The sequence below is a fragment of the Pongo pygmaeus genome, chromosome 1, assembly GCF_028885625.2.
Source record: "Pongo pygmaeus isolate AG05252 chromosome 1, NHGRI_mPonPyg2-v2.0_pri, whole genome shotgun sequence".
Classification (NCBI taxonomy): Eukaryota; Metazoa; Chordata; class Mammalia; order Primates; family Hominidae; genus Pongo; species Pongo pygmaeus.
Window position 1 is genome coordinate 19,767,154 of NC_072373.2, and position 24,691 is coordinate 19,791,844.

The window sequence follows — 24,691 nt, forward strand, 5'->3', positions numbered from 1 at the left end:
GCCGTGAAAGCAGCTCTAATTCTTCTTCGACTTGTTGTGTTCTCCAAGTCCTCTGTTGACTGTTTGTCGTGCAATATGCGGTTTTTTTTGTTTGTTTGTTTGTTTTTGAGACGGAGTTTTGCTCTTGTTGCCCAGGCTAGAGTGCAGTGGCTCAGTCTTGGCTCACTGCAACCTCCACCTCCCGGGTTCAAGCAATTCTGCCTCAGCCTCCCGAGTAGCTGGCGTTACAGGCGTGTGCCCCAACACCCAGCTAATTTTTATATTTTTAGTAGAGATGGGGTTTCATCACGTTGGTCAGGCTGGTCTCAAACTCCTGACCTCAGGTGATCCGCCTGCCTCGGCCTCCCAAAGTACTGAGATTACAGGCGTGAGCCACCACACCCCACCCGATGTGGGATTTTTTGGTGACTTCACCATCTTGGTCATTTTGATGGGACATGTTGTTGTGGTTGTTCAGTGCCTGCAGGTGGTTCAGTCCTGAATACACAACTCCTGAGGTGGACTGAAGCGTGGAGCAGAATGGGCCTCTGCCAAACTCCCATCCTGTCTCTTCCCACTCTGTTGTTAAACAGCATGGTCTGATCTAGTATTGGCCTGAGGATTCTTTCTTCAGCAATTGCTTGTCACATTTCTTCTATGTGGCATGCTGAATATTTATGGAGTTTTGTGAAGAATAAAGATGTCTGAAAAATTCCACCAAAACAGGATGTAACAACTTGGGGACAGTACCTTCAAGCCTGCTGTTAATTTAAACACACTCACACACACACAGACACACCCACACACACACTCCCCTATCGTAGGTAATGAGAATGCCTTGCCACCCAATGTAACAAACACCTCTGAATTTTTTTTGTTTTTGACAGTTTTTTGTCTCACCTAATCTGGCCACCTTTGTTTTGAGCGTGGTGCCTCCAGTGTCAATCATTGCTGTAATTTATGGGCGATATCTACGGAAACTGACCAAAGTCACTCAGGATTCCCTGGCACAAGCCACTCAGGTAAAGGCCCCTTCCCGTCCGTGTGGTTTCCAGCAGAATGGGGTCACAGCCAGGATCCTAGAGGGCAGATCCTAAGGGATGTACTTAGGTTTTTCAATAAAGTGACTGCCTTTCCTTTCATTAGAAATTACCCCAAGATCCCAGAAACTTAAACTACTCTGTTTTCTAGACTAGATTTCTACCCATATCTCAAAGTAGATCCAACTTCACTAAACATTTTGTGGAGTCCTCACTTGTTACTATCACTATTTCTTTTCTTTCTTTTTTTTTTTTTTTTTTTTTGGAGACAGGGTACATGAGAAAAGTTTTTTCATGCACTCTAGGCTGGAGTGCAGTGGTACAATCACAGCTCAGTGAAGCTTTAACCTCCCAGGCTCGAGTGATCCTCCCACCTCAGCCTCCTCAGTAGCTGGGACTATAGCCACATGCCACCATGCCCACTAATTTTTAAAATTTTTTGTAGAGACATGATCTTACTGTGTTGCCCAGGCTGGTTTCAAATTCCTGGGCTCAAGTGATCCTCCCACCTTGGCCTCCCAGAGTGCTGGGATTACAGGCATGAACCACCATACCTAGCCACTATCACTATTTGTTATAGGACAAAACAGTTAATCAGGTTTTGAAAGTAGTTACTAGATAAGTGTTTCATTAATTTAATAAATCTAGCTTTGCAGTGCTGTGCAACGTTATCTTTTCAAAAATTAAAAATGGCCAGGCGCAGTGGCCCATGCCTATAATCCCAGCACATTGGGAGGCCAAGGCAGGTGGATCACCTGAGGTCAGGAGTTTGAGACCAGCCTGGCCAACATGGTGAAACCTTGTTTCTGCTAAAAATAGAAAAATTAGCTGGGCGTGCTGGCTTGTGCCTATAATCCCAGCTACTTGGGAGGCCAAGACAGGAGAATCGCTTGAACCCGGGAGGTGAAGGTTGCAGTGAGCTGAGATTGCGCCATTGCACTCCAGCGTGGGTGACGAGTGAAACTCCGTTCCAAAAAAAAAAGAAAAATTAAAAATAATCATTATACTTTCATGTTACAAAAACCATGCATGTTTATTGTTGAAAAATTTGAAAATATAAAGAGAGAAAACAAAAACACGCATAATCCTGTCTTTTAGAATTAACATTATTAACATTTTGGAGTCTGTCTTTTTCTCTGCATAAAAATGCATTTCTGCATCTACATATACTCGTATTTTTCTGCCTATATGTTTTTCTGATATGTTTAGGTATAGATTTTGTTTCCCCAAAACTAGGATTGTTTTGTATACTCTGCTTTGTCACTCTTTTTTGACTTAGTCACGTATCGAGAGTGGCTTTCCATTGATAGTGTCTTTTATGGAGTTCTCACTTCTTACTATCACTATTTCTTTTCTTTTTAATAACAAAATGAGAACCACATTTTATTGTTGCTTCTAGAAGCTCTTGAAATATGACCCTTCTCCTCCTGAAATGTATTTATTATTCTCCCAGCTAGCTGAGGAACGTATTGGAAATGTAAGAACTGTTCGAGCTTTTGGGAAAGAAATGACTGAAATAGAGAAATATGCCATCAAAGTGGACCATGTAATGCAGTTAGCAAGGAAAGAGGCATTCGCTCGGGCTGGCTTCTTTGGAGCGGTAAGTAGATCATTTTGGAAAAAGTGAAAGTGGCAAATGTTAGAATGGTGAGAGTTTTATTCTGTGGTGCTCAGCATAAGTAGAAAATAATTTTAATTTTTTAAATTTTAGTCTTAATTTCAAGGCCGAGACTGACTTTCTTTAAAATATTTTTGTGAAAAAGGAAGAAACAAGTAAATGTCCTTAGAGAAAAGTCAGTGCATGGTGTGATCGGGCACTGATTCTTTGTGCGGTGCAGGCCAGCGGCATCAGCTTTGCCTGAGCACTGGTCTGCCTCACCAAGACTCAGCTCCACCCCCGATCTGCTGGGTAGGAAACTGGGGCCAGCAATCTGTTTAACAGGCCTTCCAGGTCATTCTGATGCCAGCAAAGTCTGAGGATTAACCAAAATCACCTCAATGTGTTTCAAGAAACAAGTATAAAAAATCAATCACAATGCACTCAAATAGGACACTGAAATAGAAAATCACCATGAGGGAAAATTCAAGATATGTATAAACTGAAAAGAACTTCAGAGGCAATTCCATCATTGCTATGATTAACAGATAAGGAGCAGTGGCCTGGAGAAGGCCTCCCCTATACCTAAGAAAACCACACATGTAACCAAGGTAAAAGCAGGCCATAGATACAGGAGTCCAGCTCCTCAGGCTGGTGTCCTTGCCCAGAACATCTCATCATATTATATAAACCCATACAGTAGATATTTACTTGTTTCCTCTAGTTAGGGAAGGAACCTTTAATATTACTTTTATCCTTTGCAAACTGAGTAGATGGGATAAAATCGGGATCTGATGGGAGACTTAGCTTGTAGGTTTTCATGGTGATGAGATTGTTTTCTTCATTATTGCAATATTACAAAACCATTTATAATTTGAAACTCAGGTGAAATTAATATTGTGGAAAAATCTTGCTGTGACAGTTGAATGAAAAAGGGACATGACAGGCCGTGTTCATGCTTTTCGCATTCTGGGTCCTTGATTCCCACCTGACTTCGGTGTTTTCTTCATTCGACAGACTGGGCTCTCCGGAAACCTGATCGTGCTTTCTGTCCTGTACAAAGGAGGGCTGCTGATGGGCAGTGCCCACATGACCGTGGGTGAACTCTCTTCCTTCCTAATGTATGCTTTCTGGGTTGGAATAAGCATTGGAGGTAAATAATTTAAATAGGCTTGGGGTGTTACAAATTAAAAATCAGAGCATCATTTCTGAAAGAGAAACTGAACTTTCACATTACTTCAATTAACTTCAACTGAAAAAGCATTTCCTAGAATGTTATTATTCCAACTGGGCTTTTAAAGAAGTAAAATGAGTGTGACCCTCCCCAGCAGGTGAGCAAACAGCTCCTTGGTTGGGAAGTTTGGGGATCTTTGGAGGCCTCTTATAGCTCAGCATCACTCTGGAGTGGTATTTCCCAGCTTGTGTCTTCAGACCATTTGTTCACTTGCTCACAGGTGCAGGCAGAAGGAGGGTGGCGCTGAGCAGGTGTGGACACGGAAACCCATAGTCCTGTGTTAGTCATGGTTTCGTGATTGGCAAATCAGTGGAGAATAAAATTCCTTTTGCACAAAGTCGACCATATTCAAAACTAATGAGCAATCAGAAAATATTTGTAAATTATCAAGTGCATGAAACAGAGTTGCCTGCTTTTATTAAGAATCTGTAAGAGTTCAGCTTTTATTTTTCATTCCCGGATGAAGGAAAGCAGGAATGCATCCCCAGTCAACTTGGGACAAATGATTTCCTGGTTTTTGTTTCCCTTCTTGTCTTTGAAAATCAAGATGGAAAGGTCAGGTAAGTAGCTTAAGGTCTGATTAATGGAACATTATCAGGTATCCTATGGTGTTGCCTCAACCAGAGAGTTTTATTTTCAGGGTTTTGTATCTGTCTAATTGTTGAAGGTAGAGGCATTTCCGTAGACATCTGCAGGCAAGTGAGGATTTTTTTCTGGAATGAGATTTTCAGAGACCCCTGAAAAAAGCATTTTAGTTCTGCTGGCTGGTCTTAAATAAAAACTGATTTTAAGATGTTATGGGGTGCTGGATGGTTTGGGAAACGAGAAGGTGGACCAGTTCAGGAGGACCCACAGACAGCATGTAGCTCTTCCCTCTCCATTTCCTGGATCGAGCCTGCTGGGCTGGAGGTTTCACACCCTCTTGTGGTCCTGTTCCCTTAGGTCTTCCATCCTCCTTCAAGTTGGACTACCTACCCCACTTCCCCTCTCCCTGGCCTTTCTGTTCACATTCCAGGTTTCCTCCCTGGCCTCCCGTCATCTTAATGTTTTCTGCCACGTTAGACATGATCTTTCTCAGCCCCTCCTCTTCCCTGCTCTGAACCATTTGGCATGATAGAAGTTATTTCTGTTTGTGGTTGTTCTGTTGCCCTCTCTGTTCACAATGGACAAGTTCACAACTGTGCCTTGCACAGAATGGGTTGGAAAACACAGTTCTAATCCATTGCTATGGTCAGTTACCACCACTGGTTATGGGAGGTGCTGCTAAGGCTTTGTCTGCATGCAGAGATTGGGTAATTTGGCTTTCTTAACCACAGGCTAGCCCACAACTCTGGTCAACTGTCTTGTTCAGGATCTGCCATCTGGTGCAAGGAGGGATGAGAGAAAATATGGGTAGGTCAGTGTACATCTGTTGCCACCAGTTCTTCCACATTTATAACATAGATGCCTAAGGTGATAGGAATTTAATCCAACAACTTGAATTAGCAGGTGAGAATTCTACCACTGAACCACCAATGCCCAACAACTTAAATTAGATTTTAAGTGCTTTTATGTTTGTTTGTTTGTTTGTTTGTTTGGAGATGGAGTCTCACTCTTTCGCCCAAGCTGGAGTGCAGTGGCATGATCTCGGCTCACTGCAACCTCCGCCTCTGGGGTTGAAGCAATTCTCCTGCCTCAGCCTTCTGAGTAGCTGGGACTACAGGCACGTGCCGCCACACCTGGCTAATTTTTTGGATTTTTTTTTTAATAGAGATGGGGTTTCACCATGTTGCCCAGGCTGGTCTTGAACTCCTGAGCTCAGTCAATCTGCCCGCCTCAGCCTCCCAAATTACTAGGATTACAGGTGTGAGCCACCACACCCAGCCATGCTTTTATGTTTTTAAAGTAATTTTATACTTTTATAGAATCACTGTCTAAAGTGATTCTATAATCTGCAAAGCAAGAAATTCTATTTTATTTATTCAATAAGAATTTTTATTTTGGTTTCTGCTTAGAAAGGCATACTAGGGGTAAAAACCCCAATGATTCTAAGTACATTCTCTGCTAAGATGAAGTCAGAAGTACTGTATGAAGAAAAGCAAAACCTAACCATTTTCAAGTTTACAATTCAGTGGTGTTTAGTACATTCATAATGCTGTGCAACCACTATCTCCATCTAGCTCCCAAACCGTTTCATCACCGAAAAGAAAACCAGTACTCATTAAGCAGTCTGTCTACTTTACTTCCTCCTGCCGGCTCCTGGCAACCACAGTTTGCTTTCTGTCTCTATGTATTTACCTATTGTAGATATTTCATATAAAAGGAATCATACGATACATGTCCTCCTGTGCCTGGCTTCTTACACTTAGCATAACATTTTCAAAGTTCATCTACATGGTAGCACGTATCAGTACTTCATTCCCTTTTTTTTTTTTTTTTTCTTTTCTTTTTTCCTGAGACAGGGGCTTGCTCTGTCACCCAGGCTGGAGTGCAGTAGGGCAGCCTTGACCTCCTGGGCTCAAGTAGTCCTCTCACCTCAGCCCCCTGAGTAGCTGGGACTTACAGGCATGCGCCACCATGCCTGGCTAGTTTTTGTAGAGACAGAGTTTCAACATGTTTCCCAGGCTGGTCTTGAACTTCTGGGCTCAAGCAATCTGCCCACCTTTGCTTCCTAGAGTGTTGGGATGACAGGTATGAGCCACCGCAACTGGGCTAGTACGTCGTTCCTTTTTATGGTTGAATAATATTTCATTATAGCGAGAGATTGCATTTTGTTTATCCAAGGCCATTGTGCTTTTGTTCTTCAGAATCAAAGCTCTTTACTATGTTAAACTACTTCTGACTCTTTCCCTTTACTTCTTTTTTGTTTTGTTTTGTTTTAGAGACTGGGTCTTACTATGTCTCCAGGCAGGAGTGCAGTGGCACAATCCTAGCTCACTGCAGCCTCGACCTCCTGGGCTCAAGTGATCCTTCTGCCTCAGCCTCCTGAGTAGCTAGGACTGCAGGCATACACAACCATATTCAGCTAATTATTTTTATTTTTTGTAGAGACAGGGTCTTGCTATGTTGTGTTGCCCAGGCTGGTCTCAAACTCCTGGGCTCAAGTGATCCTCCTGCCTCGGCCTCCCAAAGTGCTGGGATTATAGGTGTGCACCACCATGCCCAGCCTTACTTTTTTTCTCTTCTTTCTTTCTTCCCTCCCTCCCTTCTTTTTAAAAATTAATACCATTTTCAAAGTAGTTTTATGTTCATAGCAAAATTGTGTGGAGATAGGGGTGTATACCCCTGCCCCCATACATGCACAGCCTCCCTATTAACATCCTCTGCAGAGTGGCACATTTGATACAATTAATGAACCTACAGCTGGGCGCAGTGGCTCACTCCTGTAATCCCAGCACTTTGCGAGGCTGAGGCGGGCAGATCACTTGAGACCAGGAGTTCGAGACCAGCCTGGCCAACATGGCAAAACCCTGTCTCTACTAAAAATACAAAAATTAGCTGGGTGTGCTGGTTCATGCCTGTAATCCCAGCTACTCGGGAGGCTGAGGCAGGAGAGTTGCTTGAACCTGGGAGGCGGAGGTTGCAGTGAGCTGGGATTGCGCCACTGCACTCCAGCCTGGGTGACAGAGTGAGACTCTGTCTCAAAAAAGAAAAAAAAAAAAGAGCGTACATTGACACAGCATTACACCCAAAGTCCACACTTTACATTAGGGTTCACTCTTGGTGTTGTACATTCTGTGGGTTTGGACAAATGCAAAATGACATGTATCCAACATTACTGTATCATACAGAGTAGTTTCACTGCCTCAAAGATCCTCTGAGCTCTGCTTATTCATCACCCTTCTGCAACCTACTGTTTCCATGGTTATGCCTTTTCTAGAATGTCATATATTTGTAATCATGCAATATGTAGCATTTGATTGGCTCTTTTCATAGAAATATGCATTTAAGATTTCTCCATGTCTTTTTATGGCTTGATAGCTCATTTATTTTTAGCACTGAATAATATTCCATTGCGTGGATGTACAACAGTTTATTCATTCACCTAGTAAAGGACACTTGGCTGCTTCTAAGTTTTGGCAATGATGAATAAAGCTGCTATAAACATCCATGTGTAGGTTTTTGTGTAGATAGAAGTTTTCAGCTCATTTAGGTAAATACCAAGGAGTACAACTGCTTGATTGGATGGTAAGAATATGTTTAGCTTAGCACAGTGGCAGTATCGTAGGCAATGAGGTTTATCCGAGGTGTAATTATTGCTAATTGAAAACTTTTCTCAATACCCTTCTGTGATGTTGCAATGTAGTCAGCATTGGCAAGGTTTTTTTTTTTTTAAAGGGAGTCTCATTCTGTTGCCCAGGCTGGAGTGCAGTAGCATCATCTCAGCTCACTGCAACCTCCACCTCCCGGGCTCAAGCAATTCTTGTGCCTCAGCCTCCCAAAGAGCTGAGATTACAGGTATCTGCCACCATGCCCGGCCCTTTTTTTTTTTTTTTTTTTTTGAGATGGAGTCTTGCTCTGTCACCCAGGCTGGAGTGCAGTGGCGCAGTCTTGGCTCACTGCAACCTCCACCCCCTAGGTTCAACCGATTCTCCAGCCTCAGCCTCCCAAGTAGCTGGGACTACAGGTGCATGCCACTGCGTCCAGCTATTTTTTTTGTATTTTTAGTAGAGAAGGGGTTTCACCATGTTGTCCAGGCTGATCTTGAACTCCTGACCTCAGGTGATCCACCTGCCTCGGCCTCCCAAAGTCCTGGGATTACAGGCATGAGCCATCTGCGCCTGGCCTAATTTTTGTATTTTTTTTTTTAGTAGAGACAGGGTTTCACCATGTTGGCCAGGCTGGTCTTGAACTCCTGGTCTCAAGTGATCTGCCCACCTTGGCCTCCCAAAGTGCTGAGATTACAGGTGTGAGCCACCGCACCTGGCCAGCATTGGCAATTTTTGACATCTCTATGGTGACTGAATGAATTTTTTTTCTTACAAAAAAAAATTTTAGTTTTGTAAGAAACTCCCAAACTGCCTTCCAAAGTGTGTGTCCCATTTGCATCCCTACCAGCAAGGAATGAGAGTTCTTGTTGCTCCACATCCACCCCAGCATTTGGTGGCGTCGGCGTTCTAGCTTTTAGCCATTCTGATAGATGCATGGTATTTCATTGTTGTTTCAGTTTGCATTTCCCTGATGACATATGATGTTGGGCATCTGTTCATATGCTTATTTACTCTCTGTATATCTTCTCTGGTGAGTTGTCTGTTCAGGACTTTTGACCATTTTTAAGTAAGTCTTCATGTTTCCGTATTGTTGAGTTTTAAGAGTTCTTCGTATATTTTGGGTAGCAATCCTTTATTGGATAGGTCTTTTACAGATATTTTCTTCCGGTTTGTGGCTGGTCCTCTTCTTTTCACATTGTCTTTTGCAAAGCGTACATTTTTTATTTTAATGAAGTCCAGCTTCTTTCTTTCATGGATTGTACCTTTGGTATTGTATCTAGACAGTCATCACCAAATTCAAGGTCATCTACACTTGCTCCTATATTGCCTTCTAGGAGTTTATTGTTTTGTGTTTTACATTAGGTCTGTAATTAACTCTATATTAGTTTTTGGGAAAGGTGTAAGGTCTGTGTCTAGATTTCTTCTTTGCATGTGGATGTTCAGTTGTTCTAGAACCATTTGTTAAAAAGATAATGTGTATATTGCCATTGCATCTCCATTGTATTGCCTTTGCTTCTTTGTCAAAAATCAGTTGACTGTTCATGGGGGTCTATTTTTGCCAAATGCATTTTTAATTCAGCCTAAAAATCTTAGTCCATTGTATCTTGCGTAAATATTCATACCATAGAATATTTTAATTGTATTTTTTCAGCATCCTCACTGAGGGAAAATGTTACAAATAAATGTCCTCACATTTGATGTAGACCATTGCATTTGGGGTTTAAGTTGTTAAATGGTTCAGGCCAGGCATGGTGGCTCACACCTATAATCCCTGCACTTTGGGAGGCTGAGGTGGGTACATCACTTGAGGTTGGGAGTTGGAGACCAGCCTGGCCAACATGGTGAAACCCCATCTCTACTAAAAATACAAAGATTAGCCAGGCATGGTGGGGGGCGCCTGTAATCCCAGCTACTCGGGAGGCTGAGGCAGGGAGAATTGCTTGAACCTGGGAGGCAGAGGTTCAGTGATAAATACTACACCACAGCAGAGCAAGACTTCGTCTCAAAAAAAAAAAATAAATAATGGTTCAAAGCTGACTTTAAAAAGTGATCGCTAGAGACCAGGGATGGTGACGCACACTTGTAATTCCAGCACTTCAGGAGGCCAAGGCAGGAGGATTGCTTGAGCCCAGGAGTTTAAGACCAGTCTAGGGAACATAGTAAGACCCTGTCTCCACAAAAAAATAAAAATAAAGAGATTGCTGGAATGTTTAACATTAACCAAATTTATTTGTTTTTGCTACTGTGAAAGTTTTTTTGTTGTTGTTGTTTTTTGTTTTGAGACAGGGTCTTGCTCTGTTGCCCTGAGTGCTGCCAGAGTGCAGTGGGGCAGTAATACCTCATTGCAGCCTTAACCTCTTGGACTCAAGTGATCCTCCTGCCTCAGCCTCCCAAGTAATTAGGAATATAGGCACATGCTACCAGGCCTGGCCTTACAGTTATTTTTTGTAGAAATAGGGTTCTCTCTGTGTTGCCCAGGCTGGTGTTGAACTCCTGGGCTCTACAGTCCTCCCACCTTGGCCTCCCAAAGTGTTGAGATTACAGCCATGAGCCACTTTGCCTGGCCCTTTTTTTTTTTTTTTTTTTTTAACATAGCATTACATTGTATGAGGTATTGTAAGTAATCTAGGGATTACTTGAAGTATATGGGAGAATGTGAGTAGCTTATCAAAGTTGTATTTATTGAGTGCCTGAAGGTGAGGTATTATTTTGTGGATTTGTCTTTAAAATCAACATTGAAGTATTTTATATTTTTTTAAATTATGAGATAGCATTACATTTCAGTTAAATTGCTATGCTTTTAACTAGGTAGATTTCCTCTGCGGCATTATGATTTTAATCCAGTGGTTGATGAGTATGACTATATATGTTTTTCAATCCCTGATCAAACATTAAATCCTTATTAGAAATCAGTGAAATGTGGCCAGGTGCAGTGGCTCATGCCTATAATCCCACACTTTGGGAGGCCGAGGCGGGTGGATCACCTAAGGTCAGGAGTTTGAGAGCAGCCTTGCCAACATGGCGAAACCCCATCTCTACTAAAAATAAAAAAATTATCCAGGCCTGGTAGCGAGCACCTGTAATCCCAGCTACTCGGGAGGCTAAGGCAGGAGAATCACTTGAATTGGGGAGATGGAGATTGCAGTGAGCTGAGATCGTGCCACTGCACTCCAGCCTGAGTGTCAGAGTGATAATCTGTATCAAAAAAAAAAAAAAAAATCAATGAAACTGGAGGAGAAGCCAAAGGAAAACTAGAGTATGAGACAAGCAATTCTGAGTATCAGTTCCCAGGAAGCTGCCTCAAGTTGTTTTTTGAAAATATTGATAACAGATTTTATATTAAAAGCAATCATTGTCACTCCTTTCGGAGGAGTGGTGGCCAGTGCCAGTGCCAGTGCCAGTGGTGGACATGTGTGTGGATTCTGCTTCTCGTCCTCAGGTCTGAGCTCTTTCTACTCGGAGCTGATGAAAGGACTGGGTGCAGGGGGACGCCTCTGGGAGCTCCTGGAGAGAGAGCCCAAGCTGCCTTTTAACGGTGGGTCTGAAAATTGATTGTTTCTTTGCTAGGATTAACAAATGTGGCTTTGAACAATGAGACCAGCTTTTCCCCTGCCTGCAAGGGCGTGAGGGATGAGCCACAGTAAGGATGTGGCTCCTGCTGCATGGTGGGTCGGGCGGGGGGGCGGTCAGGTTTTCTATGAGAGGGGGTGGGACAGCTGCTGGGGCACTGTTGTGGGCCAGGGTGTCCCTGGATGCATGGGCTGGCCACATAGTGTGCTGCCCTCTGTTCCCCTCCCTGCATCTGGGTGTTACCGCAAAGGGCAGGATGGAAGTCAGTGTGGCCCAGGGCTGTGACTAGGAAGGGTCCCAGCTAGTCCGCCAAATTGATCTTCCCTAGTGATTCTGACATCTCTGTGGAGGGCTATGGTGGGAAGAAGGGAGGAGGAATCAGACATAAGAAAATATCTAAGTTTCTTGGCATTTTGGTGTGGGGTAGGGGAGGCTGGTACTCATTGGCTGGAGCCATCTCCTTCCTTATCAGTGACTTCTCTGGAGCTGTAGGGCCTAAACCAACTAGCCAGGAATCGGGAGAAATGGCTATGAGTAGTAACCACTCCCAACTGCTTATTAACTTCCTAGGACATTGTTAGGTAGCCCCAGGTCCATAAGTGAAAGCCCAATATTCTCCAATGTGATAGGCCTAGGAAATAGGCCCAGCTGAGAGAGTTTCAGTGGTGTCTCCCAAAGCACAGCAGGTGAACACCAGGGCAGAACAGACCTCTGACCCCTCCAGTTCTGCGGCTGCTGTGCAGCGCTCCCCGTTTCATCATAACTCTTTCAAAATATTTATTCCAGGTAGGTAAGATAAACTCTGGAGCTACACAGAGGCAGTGGCGTAGAGAGAAGGCCATCGGGTTTGAAACCAGACTAACAAGGGTGGATCTTAACTCCACTACTTGTTAGCTTAAGCAGGTTGTTGTCTGTGGTCTTCAATGTCCTCATCAGCAAAATTGGAATTATAATTTCTACCTCTCAGGGTTGTAAGGATCAAGTAAGACCATCTACGTATATAATACCTTGGACATAGTAGGTGCAGAGTTGGCACGTGGTAAGCATTTAGCCTAGGTCTGCTTCTGACTTGCCCTTTAAGAGCTCATATACCAGGATTAGCTGTGGTGGAGTCACCCATCCATAGCCAGATGAGTAGGAGAACCGAGTTCAGCTTTTGAGTTTAATTTTTTGCTGTTAGTAATTAATATTCCATTTTATGTTTCAGAGGGGGTCATCTTAAATGAGAAAAGCTTCCAGGGTGCTTTGGAGTTTAAGAACGTGCATTTTGCCTATCCAGCTCGCCCAGAGGTGCCCATATTTCAGGATTTCAGCCTTTCCATTCCGTCAGGATCTGTCACGGCACTGGTTGGCCCAAGTGGTTCTGGCAAATCAACAGTGCTTTCGCTCCTGCTGAGGTTGTATGACCCTGCTTCTGGTAAGTGGTTCACCACACTATAGCACCGGGGGACTCTCCCGAGCTCTGCTCCCACTTTTGCGCCCTGGGAGATGCTCAAACCATGCAGATACCTTATTTTGTGAGAGTACCTTCTTTTCTAAGTGCCGGTGGAAAGAAATCCCTCAAACAGAAGGTGTCATTTGCAGGGGCATGACAGCTCATACAGAGGCCTTTAGAGCTTTTTGTATGTAATGTGTCCTACCTCTTCAAGCCCAGAGTGACTTCCCCAGTTCTACCTCCTCATCTCCCATGCGGGTATCTCCTCTGGATATGCCCTCTACTGGGAGCAGGTGGATGAGGCTGTGCTCAGCAGCCAGGAGAAGGTGCCTGGGGTGCCGCTGGACATCCCTACACACCAGCAGCACCCTGGAGAACCACCGTGTGCCAGCGCGCATGCTGGGCGCAGGAGCGATAGGGAGCTCCTAGAGAACCTCTGCCTCTGCCTGTGACCCATTGAGTGCTTATTGTGCACACAGTTAACTTGGCAATCAGTGATTCACTTCTTTTTTTTTGAGACAGAGTCTTGCTCTGTCGCCCAGGCTGGAGTGGAGTGGCGCAATCTCAGCTCACTGCAAGCTCTGCCTCCCGGGTTCCCGCCATTCTCCTGCCTCAGCCTCCCGAGTAGCTGGGACTACAGGCGCCTGCCTGCCACCACGCCCGGCTAATTTTTTATATTTTTAGTAGAGTCGGGGTTTCACCGTGTTAGCCAGGATGGTCTCAATCTCCTGACCTCGTGATCCGCCCGCCTTGGCCTCCCAAAGTGCTGGGATTACAGGCGTGAGCCACCGCGCCTGGCCAGTGATTCACTTCTATGTGACTGTTCCATTGAAGCTATTTTGAGCTAGTAGGGATTTTCTTTTTTTTTTTTTTGAGATGGAGTCTTGCTCTGTCGCCCAGGCTGGAGTGCAGTGGCGCAATCTCAGCTCACTGCAAGCTCTGCCTCCCGGGTTCATGCCATTCTCCTGCCTCAGCCTCCCGAGTAGCTGGGACCACAGGTACCTGTCACCACGCCCGGCTAATTTTTTTTGTATTTTTAGTAGAGACGGGGTTTCACCGTGTTAGCCAGGATGGTCTCGATCTCCTGACCTCATGATCCATCCGCCTCGGCCCCCCAAAGTGCTCGGATTACAGGCGTGAGCCACCGCGCCCAGCCGGGATTTTCTTAATGGATGATTTTTCTCATTCTAGTTTTTATTTTATTTTTAACTGGATTATAACATCTTTAAGAGCAAAGAGCACATGATTTTACTTCTTTCTATCTTCCCTGTAGTAGACAACAATGTCTACTACAAACAAGCAAACAACTCTGAGTAAAATGTCAGCAAGCAAACAACTCTGAGTAAAAATCAAATCATGAATTTAGAAAGAATATTTTGGCCAGATGTGGAGCCCCACACCTGTAATTCCAACACTTTGGGAGGCTGAGGTGGGAGGATCACTTGAGGCCACAAGTTGGACACCAGCCCGGGTAACATAGTGAGACCCTGTCTCTATTTATTAAAAAAAAAAAAAAATTCTTTAATTTAAAAAATGAACGTTTTGTGTCTTTGTGCTTACGCTTTTTGGTTAAAACAATGTGAGAGCTGGTTACATGTCAGATAAATATGTGACTTGCAAATCCTGACCCACGGAATCACCACCTGTGTTAAAATGGGGCTTACTACATTGTTTGTCTCTGGAATCGCTTTCTTGATTCACCATTGACTTGCTATAAAATTTGGAGTTTAAGAAAATCCTAGTTAGCCGGACACAGTAGTTCACGCCTGTAATCTCAGCTCTTAGGGAGGCAGAGGTGGGAGGATAGCTTGAGCGCGGGCGTTTGAGACCTGCTTGGGCAATATAGTGAGACCTTGTTCTCCATAAAAAGGAAAAAAAAAGACAAGAAAGAATCCTATTTAGGTTGCTGTAATTCAAGTAAAAATACTGAGTCTCTAGTTTCTTCATCACAATGAATAAATCCAGGACAAAGCAAACTGCAGTTAAATGTCTGCCATGTGTAGTCTATAAAGAGCTTTGTGCTTTTTTGTCAAAGACCTCAAGTTTTTGCCAGTTTGTGAATGTTTCCAGCTGGCTTCTATAATTCCACAACATTAACTGAGAAGAAATGGCATTTCTTATGCTGTCACTGTTGTCATCATCACCAAGTTTTGTTGAGCACCCTCAATGTGAAGAATTCTGTTAGCAAAAGTCATAGAGATAGCGTCTGATTATTTAAAAGCTCTGCCATTGTATCGACCAGATTCTTAGTTGCAGACAACAGATTCCTCACCAACTAAGCTTATTACAGAAAGGGATATTTTAAGGAGTAATACAAGAGCTCAAAAATCACTGGCAGGAATGACAAAATAGATTCTAGGTTGTACTTCCAGGACAGTTCCCAGAACTCCACCCCAGAACCAGGCCTTCAAGGTAGCTGCTGACACTGGCATGGTCAGGAAGCTACAAATTTAGGCAGTTGCCATCATGGGTGCCAGCTTCAGAGCTGTGCCACCTCTGCCAATATTCGTGCCACAAGTGGACGCCTCATGGCTTGCCCCTCCCTTCTGAATTAAAGCTTTGCACAAGTGCATCTTATCGGTGGAATCCTAAGTCACTAGGGAGTTTTGGGAAAACTCCCTAGAACCTCCGGAGTACAGGAAGGCAAGCTGGACAGATGGACTCGGTGAGATAGTCATCCAGCTACTGTAGGGAAACAATAACTTGGACAATCCAGAAAGTCCCTTTTAGCTCTGAAATTTCATGAAATATGTTAGTTTTAGAGTCCATCTGGAGATTTTCAGTACATTTTGATCTTTAAAAAATGAGTCTGGAATTTTCCCACCGGATCCCTTCCGTGTTGGTCATCAGCCTCATCACACTCAGTGACTCTTTCCTTTCCTCTCAACAAGGAACTATTAGTCTTGATGGCCATGACATCCGTCGGCTAAACCCAGTGTGGCTGAGATCCAAGATTGGGACAGTGAGTCAGGTAAGAAGAGAGGCTTCCATTTCTATTTCACTTTCTTTTAAAATTACTTTTGTCTTTTGCTTTGCTTTTTTTTTTTTTTGTCTTGAACTTCTCAAGAGAGAAGGAATGGAAGTCTTTGGGATGTATTAAGCTCATCTCACATGGCAGGTTGTTTAGGTTTGCAAGTAGCGCTGTTTCCTGAAAACCCTAAATGACTGAGCAAGGGTGAAGCATTGACTTTTTATTGAAAGCTGGAGACTACCATTACTAGATAGTCTACAGGATGGGGAGGAAATGATAGAAGATTTTATTGACTCTTTTTTAGCTTTTACTGATTCTTCCCATTTTCATTACCAGCCACAGTCTACTATTCTGCATAATGGGTTTCAGGGAGAAGTGAGCAAAGACTATGGCAAGAGTCAGAGTCCTCCTTGCAAAGAAGTTGCAGATTTCAAAGCAGAGTGTTAATGTAATGTGGTCACTTTGATAAGGCCATTTTCACAAGACCCTTTGGGGCAGGGAAATGTTGCTGCAGCTGTTTTAATTTTTATTAACAGGCTGTGCACACAGCATACAAACCTGAGCCTCCCCCCATTTCTGAACCTCTCTTTGTGATTAGCTCATCCTCTCCCCACTCCACTTGGGTGAGGGCAGGTGGACAGTGATGGGTGCTCAGGAGTGTAGGGACATCAGTGGTGTATATGATTAAGGATGGAGAAAAGAGCCTGGAAGTTTGCTTATTTTTTAGGACTACTCCATAGGGTTCTGTCAGAATTGTTTGTTCCCATCTGATTTGTGTGTATTTCAAAAAGTAATGGATGGAGATGGATTCCCCGCTTTGTCCTGAGTGGAAGGCAGGCAGCTGGAAAATGCAGATGGACTTGGGGTCTCCCGGTGCCTCCTGATTCCTAAGGCAGGGGACTGACATTTACGAAGTTCCTACCTTGTGCCAGGCGCCTTGCAGGCACCTGCTGTGAGGTCTCATTGCCTGCAACATGGTGAGAACTACAGATGATAAAATCCTGTTCGTGGCAAAACATAAATTTTAAAAAAGACTTCTAGGTCTAAATTTATTAGACATGTTTTAAGTCTGTTTGAAATTCATAATATGTTTTATTTCTAATTTGTAGGAACCCATTTTGTTTTCTTGCTCTATTGCTGAGAACATTGCTTATGGTGCTGATGACCCTTCCTCTGTGACCGCTGAGGAAATCCAGAGAGTGGCTGAAGTGGCCAATGCAGTGGCCTTCATCCGGAATTTCCCCCAAGGGTTCAACACTGTGGTTGGAGAAAAGGGTGTTCTCCTCTCAGGTGCATTTCTTTACTGCTTTGTAGCAAAGTCTCTATATCCAAAGAACTTTTCACATGTTTCTTGTTTTTTTGTTTTTTTTTTTTTTTTGAGACAGAGTCTTGCTCTGTCACCCAGGCTGGAGTGCAGTGGCGCGATCTCTGCTCTCTGCAAGCTCCGCCTCCCAGGTTCATGCCATTCTCCTGCCTCAGCCTCCCGAGTAGCTGGGACCACAGGCACCCACCACCACGTCCATCTAATTTTTTGTATTTTTAGTAGAGACAGGGTTTCACTGTGTTAGCCAGGGTGGTCTTGATCTCCTGACCTCGTGATCCGCCAACCTTGCCCTCACAAAGTGCTGGGATTACAGGCATGAGCCACCGTGCCCTGCCCACATGTTTCTATATTGCAGTATTCTTTTCTAATTAGGTTTTCATCTTTAGAGTTTTTGAAATTAGCCTTACCACTTGCTCTCTTATATGTGGAAAACTCCACAGTGTTTTCTTTCACTTTCTACCCCATGTGTGTTCCAAAAATTCTGAGTAGTACTCAGCCACAGCAAGCTTTTTTTCATCTGAAAAAAAAAACAAAACAACAACTGTGCTTTGCAACCTGAGACCCTCAAAAATTAAAGAAAATAATAAGTGGCAGGATGATTTGTCCATGGAGTCAGGGAATGTGCATCAGGAACAAAGCTGAAATTGGAAGAATTATTTACTCCCTACATACTAGACCAGGGTTTGACAAACTTTACTTTAAAGAGCCAGAGAGTAAATATTGTGGATTTTGGCCAGGCACGGTGGCTCACACCTATAATCCCAGCACTTTGGGAGGCCGAGGCGGGTGGATCACTTGAGATCAGGAGTTCAAGACTAGCCTGGTGAACATGGTGAAACCCCGTCTCTACTAAAAATACAAAAAGTTAGCCGGGCGTGGTGGTGGGCACCTGTAATCCCAGCTACTCTGGAGGCTGAGGCTTGAGAATTGCTTGAACCCAGGAGGCAGAGGTTGCAGTGAGCCAAGATTGTGCCATTGCGCTCCAGCCTGGGAGACAGAGTGAGACTCTGTCTCAAAAAAAAAAAAATTGTGGGTTTTATGGGTCACATATGATTGCTGTCACACATCCTTCTTTGTGTGTGTGTTTTTAAGCAACTTTAAAAATGTAAAACACATTCTTAGCTTGAGGGCTGTGCATAAACAAGCCACGGTTCAAGTCTGGCCTGTGGGCCGTAATTTGCTGAATGGACTCACGGCTGTGAGGCAAAGTGAGCGATTCCCTGTGATGTCAGACCACACCTATCATTCTGGATCACATTATGGTTGCCATAATTTGAGGAGAGAGAAGACTCACTTTGTATTTCTTTAAAGTGCAGAAATGAACCAATGAGTAGAACTTAAAGAGAAATAAGTGTTCAGCTAAACACTTTTTTTTTCAATACAAATATTGAAATGTTTCCTTGCAAGATAACAAGTTCCTGGCCGGGCATGGTGGCTCATGCCTGTAGTCCTAGCACTCCGGGAGGCCAAGACAGGCTGATTGCTTGAGCTCAGTAGTTCGAGACCAGCCTGGGCAACATGGTGAGACGCCCTTTCTACCAAAAATACAAAACAATAGCCAGGTGTGGTGGTGAGCACCTATGGTCCCAGCTACTCGGGAGGCTGAGATAGGAGTACTGCTTGAGCCCAGCGAGGCAGAGGTTGCAGTGAGCTGAGATCGCACCACTGCCCTCCACTCTTAGTGACAGAGTGAGTGAGACTCTGTCTTAAAAAAAACAAAAACAAACAAAAAAAACTTGTCTCTGTTTGAGCAGAGGGTGGGTGCCTTTTTGTCACAGTGAAGGCTGGCAGATTAGACTAAAACAATAGTCTTTTCCTATGCTAAACTTTTCATTTGAAGTTAGACCACAGAAAATATATAACAAAAGGGTTTTAAGCTTATTGTATATGATTAAAAATATATATATATAAGCAGTAAATGAAAAGGCGTCTTTGATAGATCTGAGATGTTCCAGGAGTAGAATTCCTGACTGCTGTGTAAAAGTGAACTGCTACTTCATCTCTGAAACGTATCTGAGAAACGGGGCAGAAAACCAGTGTAAACTGCTCGTGGTGAAATTATTGAACATTGAAGTGTGAGGCTTGTCCTAAGAGCACATCACCTTCCTTGACACAGATTCTGCATGTCCTTCCCTCTGGTAAGATCCTCCAGTTCCGTTTCTCAGCGAAGTAACCAGAGGTTCCAGTCTGCTCTTGCTTTCTGGGAGGAAGAGAGAGCACCTAGTAATAGATTCCCAGTGTACTGACTGGCACCACAAATGACTCAGAGGGGACCTAAGTCATCAGCAGGCTGCTCTAAGGACCTACCTCAGGGCACTCAGACACCCTCACCAATCAGAGGCTCAGGAGAGGGTTTTCCTCACTGCCCTCCTTGTGTGCACTGGTTTCCTGTTTGAGAGCAGCATTTAGCAGTACCACACACCTCAGATCTAGAGGATGAACCTCTCTTATATGAAATAAAATGATGTCCAGCAACTACTGTTGATAAGTATGTTCAGCCAATAAAATCAAAAAGGAATGTTTTTTATCCCCAAAAATGGAATTGGGTTTTATATATAATTTAAGTTGGGAGGAGTGAGCACTCTGAGACTTTCCAAGTATGACTTAGGAGTAGCATCCCTGGAGGAAAAGAGGGAGGATGGGGTGAGACAAAGATAGGGAGGGAATCAACACAGATTCTGCTGACTCCACTCCATCCCACCTTCTCCCACACCTACTTCCAGTTTGTTCCCTCACTTTTAGTAGAATTTGAACTTAAAAAGACAGGATTAGAGTGGCTTACTGTAACTTTCAGTGTCGTACATGTACACATAGTACTATTTTTTCCTCTAGAGGAGGGGAAAAGAACATCTTAAAGAATAAGTGCTGTGTTAGCCAGGTATGGTGGCACTGCCTGTAGTCCCAGGTACTGGGGAGGCTGAGGCAGGAGAATCACTTGAGCCCAGGAGCGAGAGGTTGCAGTGAGCCATGATTGCACTCCACCTGGAAGACAGAGCAAGACTCTTGTCTCAAAAAAAAATAAAAAAAGAAGAATTGCTATAATGTGGGAATATTAGAATTATCAGTCTCAGCACCATTGATGTCCTTTGCTCCCAGACATTTCAAGTGTTCTTTGGAAACCTGCAAATATCTTGAGTTTCTGGTTTCCTTGCTACATTGGATATTCTGCTAGGGAGGAAGTATGTGTAGTGATGAACAGCATAGATCTTTACATGCTTTTAAGAGCATACCCCTTGCACTGTGTAGGTTCAGATCTCAGTTCCACTACTTACCAACTGTGAGATCTTGGACATGTCGCTTTGTATCTCAGTCTATCATCTGTAAAATGGGAATAATTATAGGGTCTATCTCATAGGATTTTTAAAAAGATTAGCCAGGCACCGTGGCTCACACAGTGGCTCACAATCTCAGCACTTTGGGAGACCAAGGCAGGAGGATCTCTTGGGTCCAGGAGTTTGACACCAGCCTGGGCAACAGAGCAAGACCATCTCTACAAAAAATTTTAAAAATTAGCCAGGTTTGGTGGTATGGGCCTGTGGTCCCAGCTACTCAGGAGGCTGAGACAGGAGGATCACTTGAGTCCAGGAGGTTGAAGCTGCAATGAGCCATGTTCATGCCATTGCACTCCAGTTGGGTGACAGAGCAAGACCTTGTTTGAAATTATTTAAAATTAAAACATTAAATGAAATAATACATGCAGTGCATATAGAAAATGCCTGGTATTGGCTGGGCACTGTGGCTCCTGCCTATAATCCCAGCACTTTGGGAGGCTGAGGTGGGCGGATTGCTTGAGCCCCGGAGCTTGAGACCAGGCTGGGCAACATGGCAAAACCCCGTCTTTACCAAAAATTAGCCAGGTGTGTTGGTGCACACCTGTAGTCTCAGCTACTTGGGAGGCTGAGGTGGGAGGATCACTTGAGCCCAGGAGATTGAGGCTGCAATGAGCCGTGATGATGCCACTGCACTCCAGCATGGGTGACAGAGCGAGACCCTGTCTCAAAAATAGAAAGAAAAGAAAATACTTGGTATATAGGAAGTCCTCAATACATTTTGGCTATGATAATAATTATTAATTTGGGGATTGATATATTTTAAACCTATATTTTAAAATAGGTTTCTGGTCTATTTGTGTCAGCTGTGACTAACTAGAAGAAGCTTACCTTCAAATTGCTATATGGTTTACCATAAAAGCCTGTTACTAAGATTTTTTGTTGAGGCTTTCTTTTTTTAAATATTGTCTTTGTCAGGTGGGCAGAAACAGCGGATTGCGATTGCCCGTGCTCTGCTAAAGGTAAGCCTGAAGCGACTTGGATGTTTTTTAAATTAGGGATTATTTTTATTAGGGACCTTGTAATTTGTAATTTACTATTTGTCGTCTTCCTTTTCTTGTTTTTTGTTTGTTTTTTTTTTTTCTTGGAGGGGGAAGGTGACAGTTCTGGTGAAAGGTAAGTTAGTGTAGTATATTGTCCAAATTTAATAAGTAATTCTTAGGTATCATGAGCCCAGTACTGTGCTAAGGTTGTTGGAGGTAGAAGAATTTAACACATGGACCCTCCATCAAGAAGCATACAGTCTAGCCAGTGAAACAGTGATTATTAATGCAAAATATAAAACAGCATAAGTATGCATATTTGTACAATCTGTAATCAGCTGCTAAAGTGAATAGTACAGACTTGACGTACTTAGACAAGATTCCTAGAAGGAAAGGGAAGAGCTATTTTAGCTGAAAGGCAGGCATTCTCTTTTTAAGGAAGCAATAGCCTTCCCTTTGTTATACAAGTGTTCTTCTCAGGCTTATAGGTGATTTAAAAAAAAAAAAAAAAAGCAGCTTTACTGAAGCAGAATTTACATATATAAAATTCATTTATTTTAAATGTACTTTCCAGTGACTTTTAGTAAATTTGCGGAGTTGGTTGCACACAAAGTCCAGTTTCAGAACATTTCTGTCACCCTAAAAAGATCTCTCGTGCCCACTTGCAGTCGTTCCTTGTTTCCAGCCCCAGGACGCCACGAATCTACTTTCTGTCTGTCTAGATTTGCTTTTCCAGACATTTCAGATAAATGGAATCAGACAATATATGGTTTTTGGCATCTAGCTTCTTTCACTTAGTACAGGTGGAGTGTTTTTGAGATTTCTCCAATTTGTAGCTTGTATCAGTACTTTATTCCCGTCTACTGTTGAGTAGTATGGATGGATCCCTATTTGTTGATCTGTTCACCAGCTGATGAACACTTGGGTCATTTCCAATTTGGGGCTATTGTGAATAATATATGAAGAATAGTAGCTACCTTTTTGTGAGGGTGTGTGTTTTCATTTGCAAAGCTAGACTTGTAACATTTTATCTACATCAGATTAGTCTTTTTTTTTTTTTGGTCTTACATGTTAGCTTTTCTTTTTTCATTTTTTCTTTTTTTCTTTTTTTTTTTTTTTTTTGAGACAGAGTATCGCTCTGTCACCTAGGCTGGAGTGCAGTGGTCCGATCTCAGCACATTGCAACCTCTGCCTCCCAGGTTGCAAGTGATACTCATGCCTCAGCCTCCCACGTAGCTGGGATCACAGATGCACGCCACCACACCCAGCTGATTTTTGTATTTTTAGTAGAGGTGGGGTTTCACCATGTTGGCCAGGCTGGTCTTGAACTCCTGACCTCAAGTGATCCACCCACCTTGGCCTCCCAAAGTTAGTTTATTATTTCTAAATTAACTATAAGCAATACCTTGAAAGTTATAGACTATATCTTTTTAATTTTAATTTTATTTTATTTTTAAATGTGACAGGGTCTCATTCTGTCACCCAGGCTGGAGTGCAGTGCAAGCTCACTGTAGCCTTGACTTCCTGGGCTTCAGTAATTTACCTGTCTCAGCCTCCCAGGGAGCTAGGACTATAGGCGCATACCATACCAAACCCAGCTAATGTTAAAAAAAATTTTTTTGGTAGAGATGGGGTCTTGCTATTTTGCCCAAGCTGGTCTTGAACTCCTGGGCTCAAGCGGTCCTCCCCACTCAGCCTGCCAGAGTGTTGGGATTACAGGTGTGAGCCACCATACTCAGCCTTACTCATTTTATTTATTTATTTACTTTATTTATTTTCTGAGACAGAGTCTTACTCTGTCACCCAGGCTGGAGTGCAGTGGTGTGATCTTGGCTCACTGCAGCCTCCACTTCCCGAGTTCAAGCGATTCTCCTGCCTCAGCATCCAGAGTAGCTGGGATTACAGGCATGCGCCACCAGGCCAGCTAATTTTTTTATATTTTTAATAGAGACGGGGTTTTGTCATGTTGGCCAGGCTAGTCCCAAACTCCTGACCTCAGGTGATCCACCTGCCTTGGCCTCCCAAATTGCTGGGATTACAGTCGTGAGCCACCACGTCCGGCCACCTTACTCATTTTAGATTCCCATCTCACTGACCAGCAGGATAAAACTGTGCTATAAACGATACCTGGTCTAGTGATTACTCTGATGATCATTTAGAATAGTCTCTAATTCTTTCATTTATGTACTTATCCCAGACAGTAATTTGTGGGGTTTTTTGTAACAGCTTTGAGATATAATTCACATACTACATAATTTGCCCATTTAAAAAATAAATTCATTGGTTTTTAGTGTATTCAGTGTTGTGCATCCATCATCACAATTTTAGAACATTTTCATCACCCCCCCAGGGACCCTCTACTCTTTAGCAGCCATGCAGCTCCCCTTCCTTATTTCCTGCATTGAACCCAGCCCCAGATATCCACCAATCTGTAGAAGTGCCTGTTGTGGACATTTCATATAAGTGAACTCATACAGTATGTGATTCTTTGTGTCTGGGTTCTTTCACTTAGCATAAGTTTCCAAGGCTCATCCACATTGTAGCATGTGTCGGAATTTTATTCCTTTTTTATTGCTGAGAGTTTGTGTTTTTCCAATAAAATTATTTTATCTTTTCCTTTTTTTTCCTTCTTCAGAATCCCAAAATTCTTCTCCTAGATGAAGCAACCAGGTGAGGATATCTTAATAATATATACAATTATATGTATTAAACCAAATTCTTCCTTCACCAAAAGACTTTTAATTCTGTACCTCAAAGTGATACAATTGAAAATGCTTTCTCCCCCCTTTACTTTAAAGTGAGGGAAGCTGAATTAATAATGACAGTTGAAAAGCAGTGGGCAGACTGAGTCCTAGTTGAGAGTTCTGGGTCCACTTCAGACATGGTTGCCATCAATCCTAATCACTCTGTAAGCCGTAACCGTGCAGAGTGCTTTTCTCCTTACATCACAGTATAGTGTTATGGAAATCAGAAAGTCCCAAACAGTTGAAATTTTGATCATAGTAAAAATTGGTTACTCAGGAAGGGCTGCTATGTGTG

General features: G+C 43.2%; 1 protein-coding gene and 1 non-coding gene across 5 annotated transcripts in view; both read left to right on the forward strand.

The window, feature by feature from the left end:
- Positions 1-24,691, forward strand: part of ABCB10 (ATP binding cassette subfamily B member 10) — a 42,772-nt gene that overhangs the window by 16,189 nt on the left and 1,892 nt on the right. For 3 of the 4 annotated variants that reach the window (XM_063671314.1, XM_054441773.2, XM_054441775.2), the window contains exons 4-12: positions 867-1,001; positions 2,473-2,619; positions 3,634-3,769; positions 11,480-11,575; positions 12,818-13,027; positions 15,937-16,016; positions 17,126-17,306; positions 21,588-21,631; positions 24,288-24,322. In XM_063671314.1, the coding sequence (XP_063527384.1) occupies positions 867-1,001; positions 2,473-2,619; positions 3,634-3,769; positions 11,480-11,575; positions 12,818-13,027; positions 15,937-16,016; positions 17,126-17,306; positions 21,588-21,631; positions 24,288-24,322 (1,064 nt within the window). The remainder of the gene's footprint in view (positions 1-866; positions 1,002-2,472; positions 2,620-3,633; positions 3,770-11,479; positions 11,576-12,817; positions 13,028-15,936; positions 16,017-17,125; positions 17,307-21,587; positions 21,632-24,287; positions 24,323-24,691) is intronic. The other variant, XM_054441774.2, reaches the window with a different exon arrangement.
- Positions 8,032-8,167, forward strand: LOC129022893 (U4 spliceosomal RNA). The gene has a single exon (XR_008496590.1). It is a non-coding gene; the product is annotated as a U4 spliceosomal RNA (small nuclear RNA).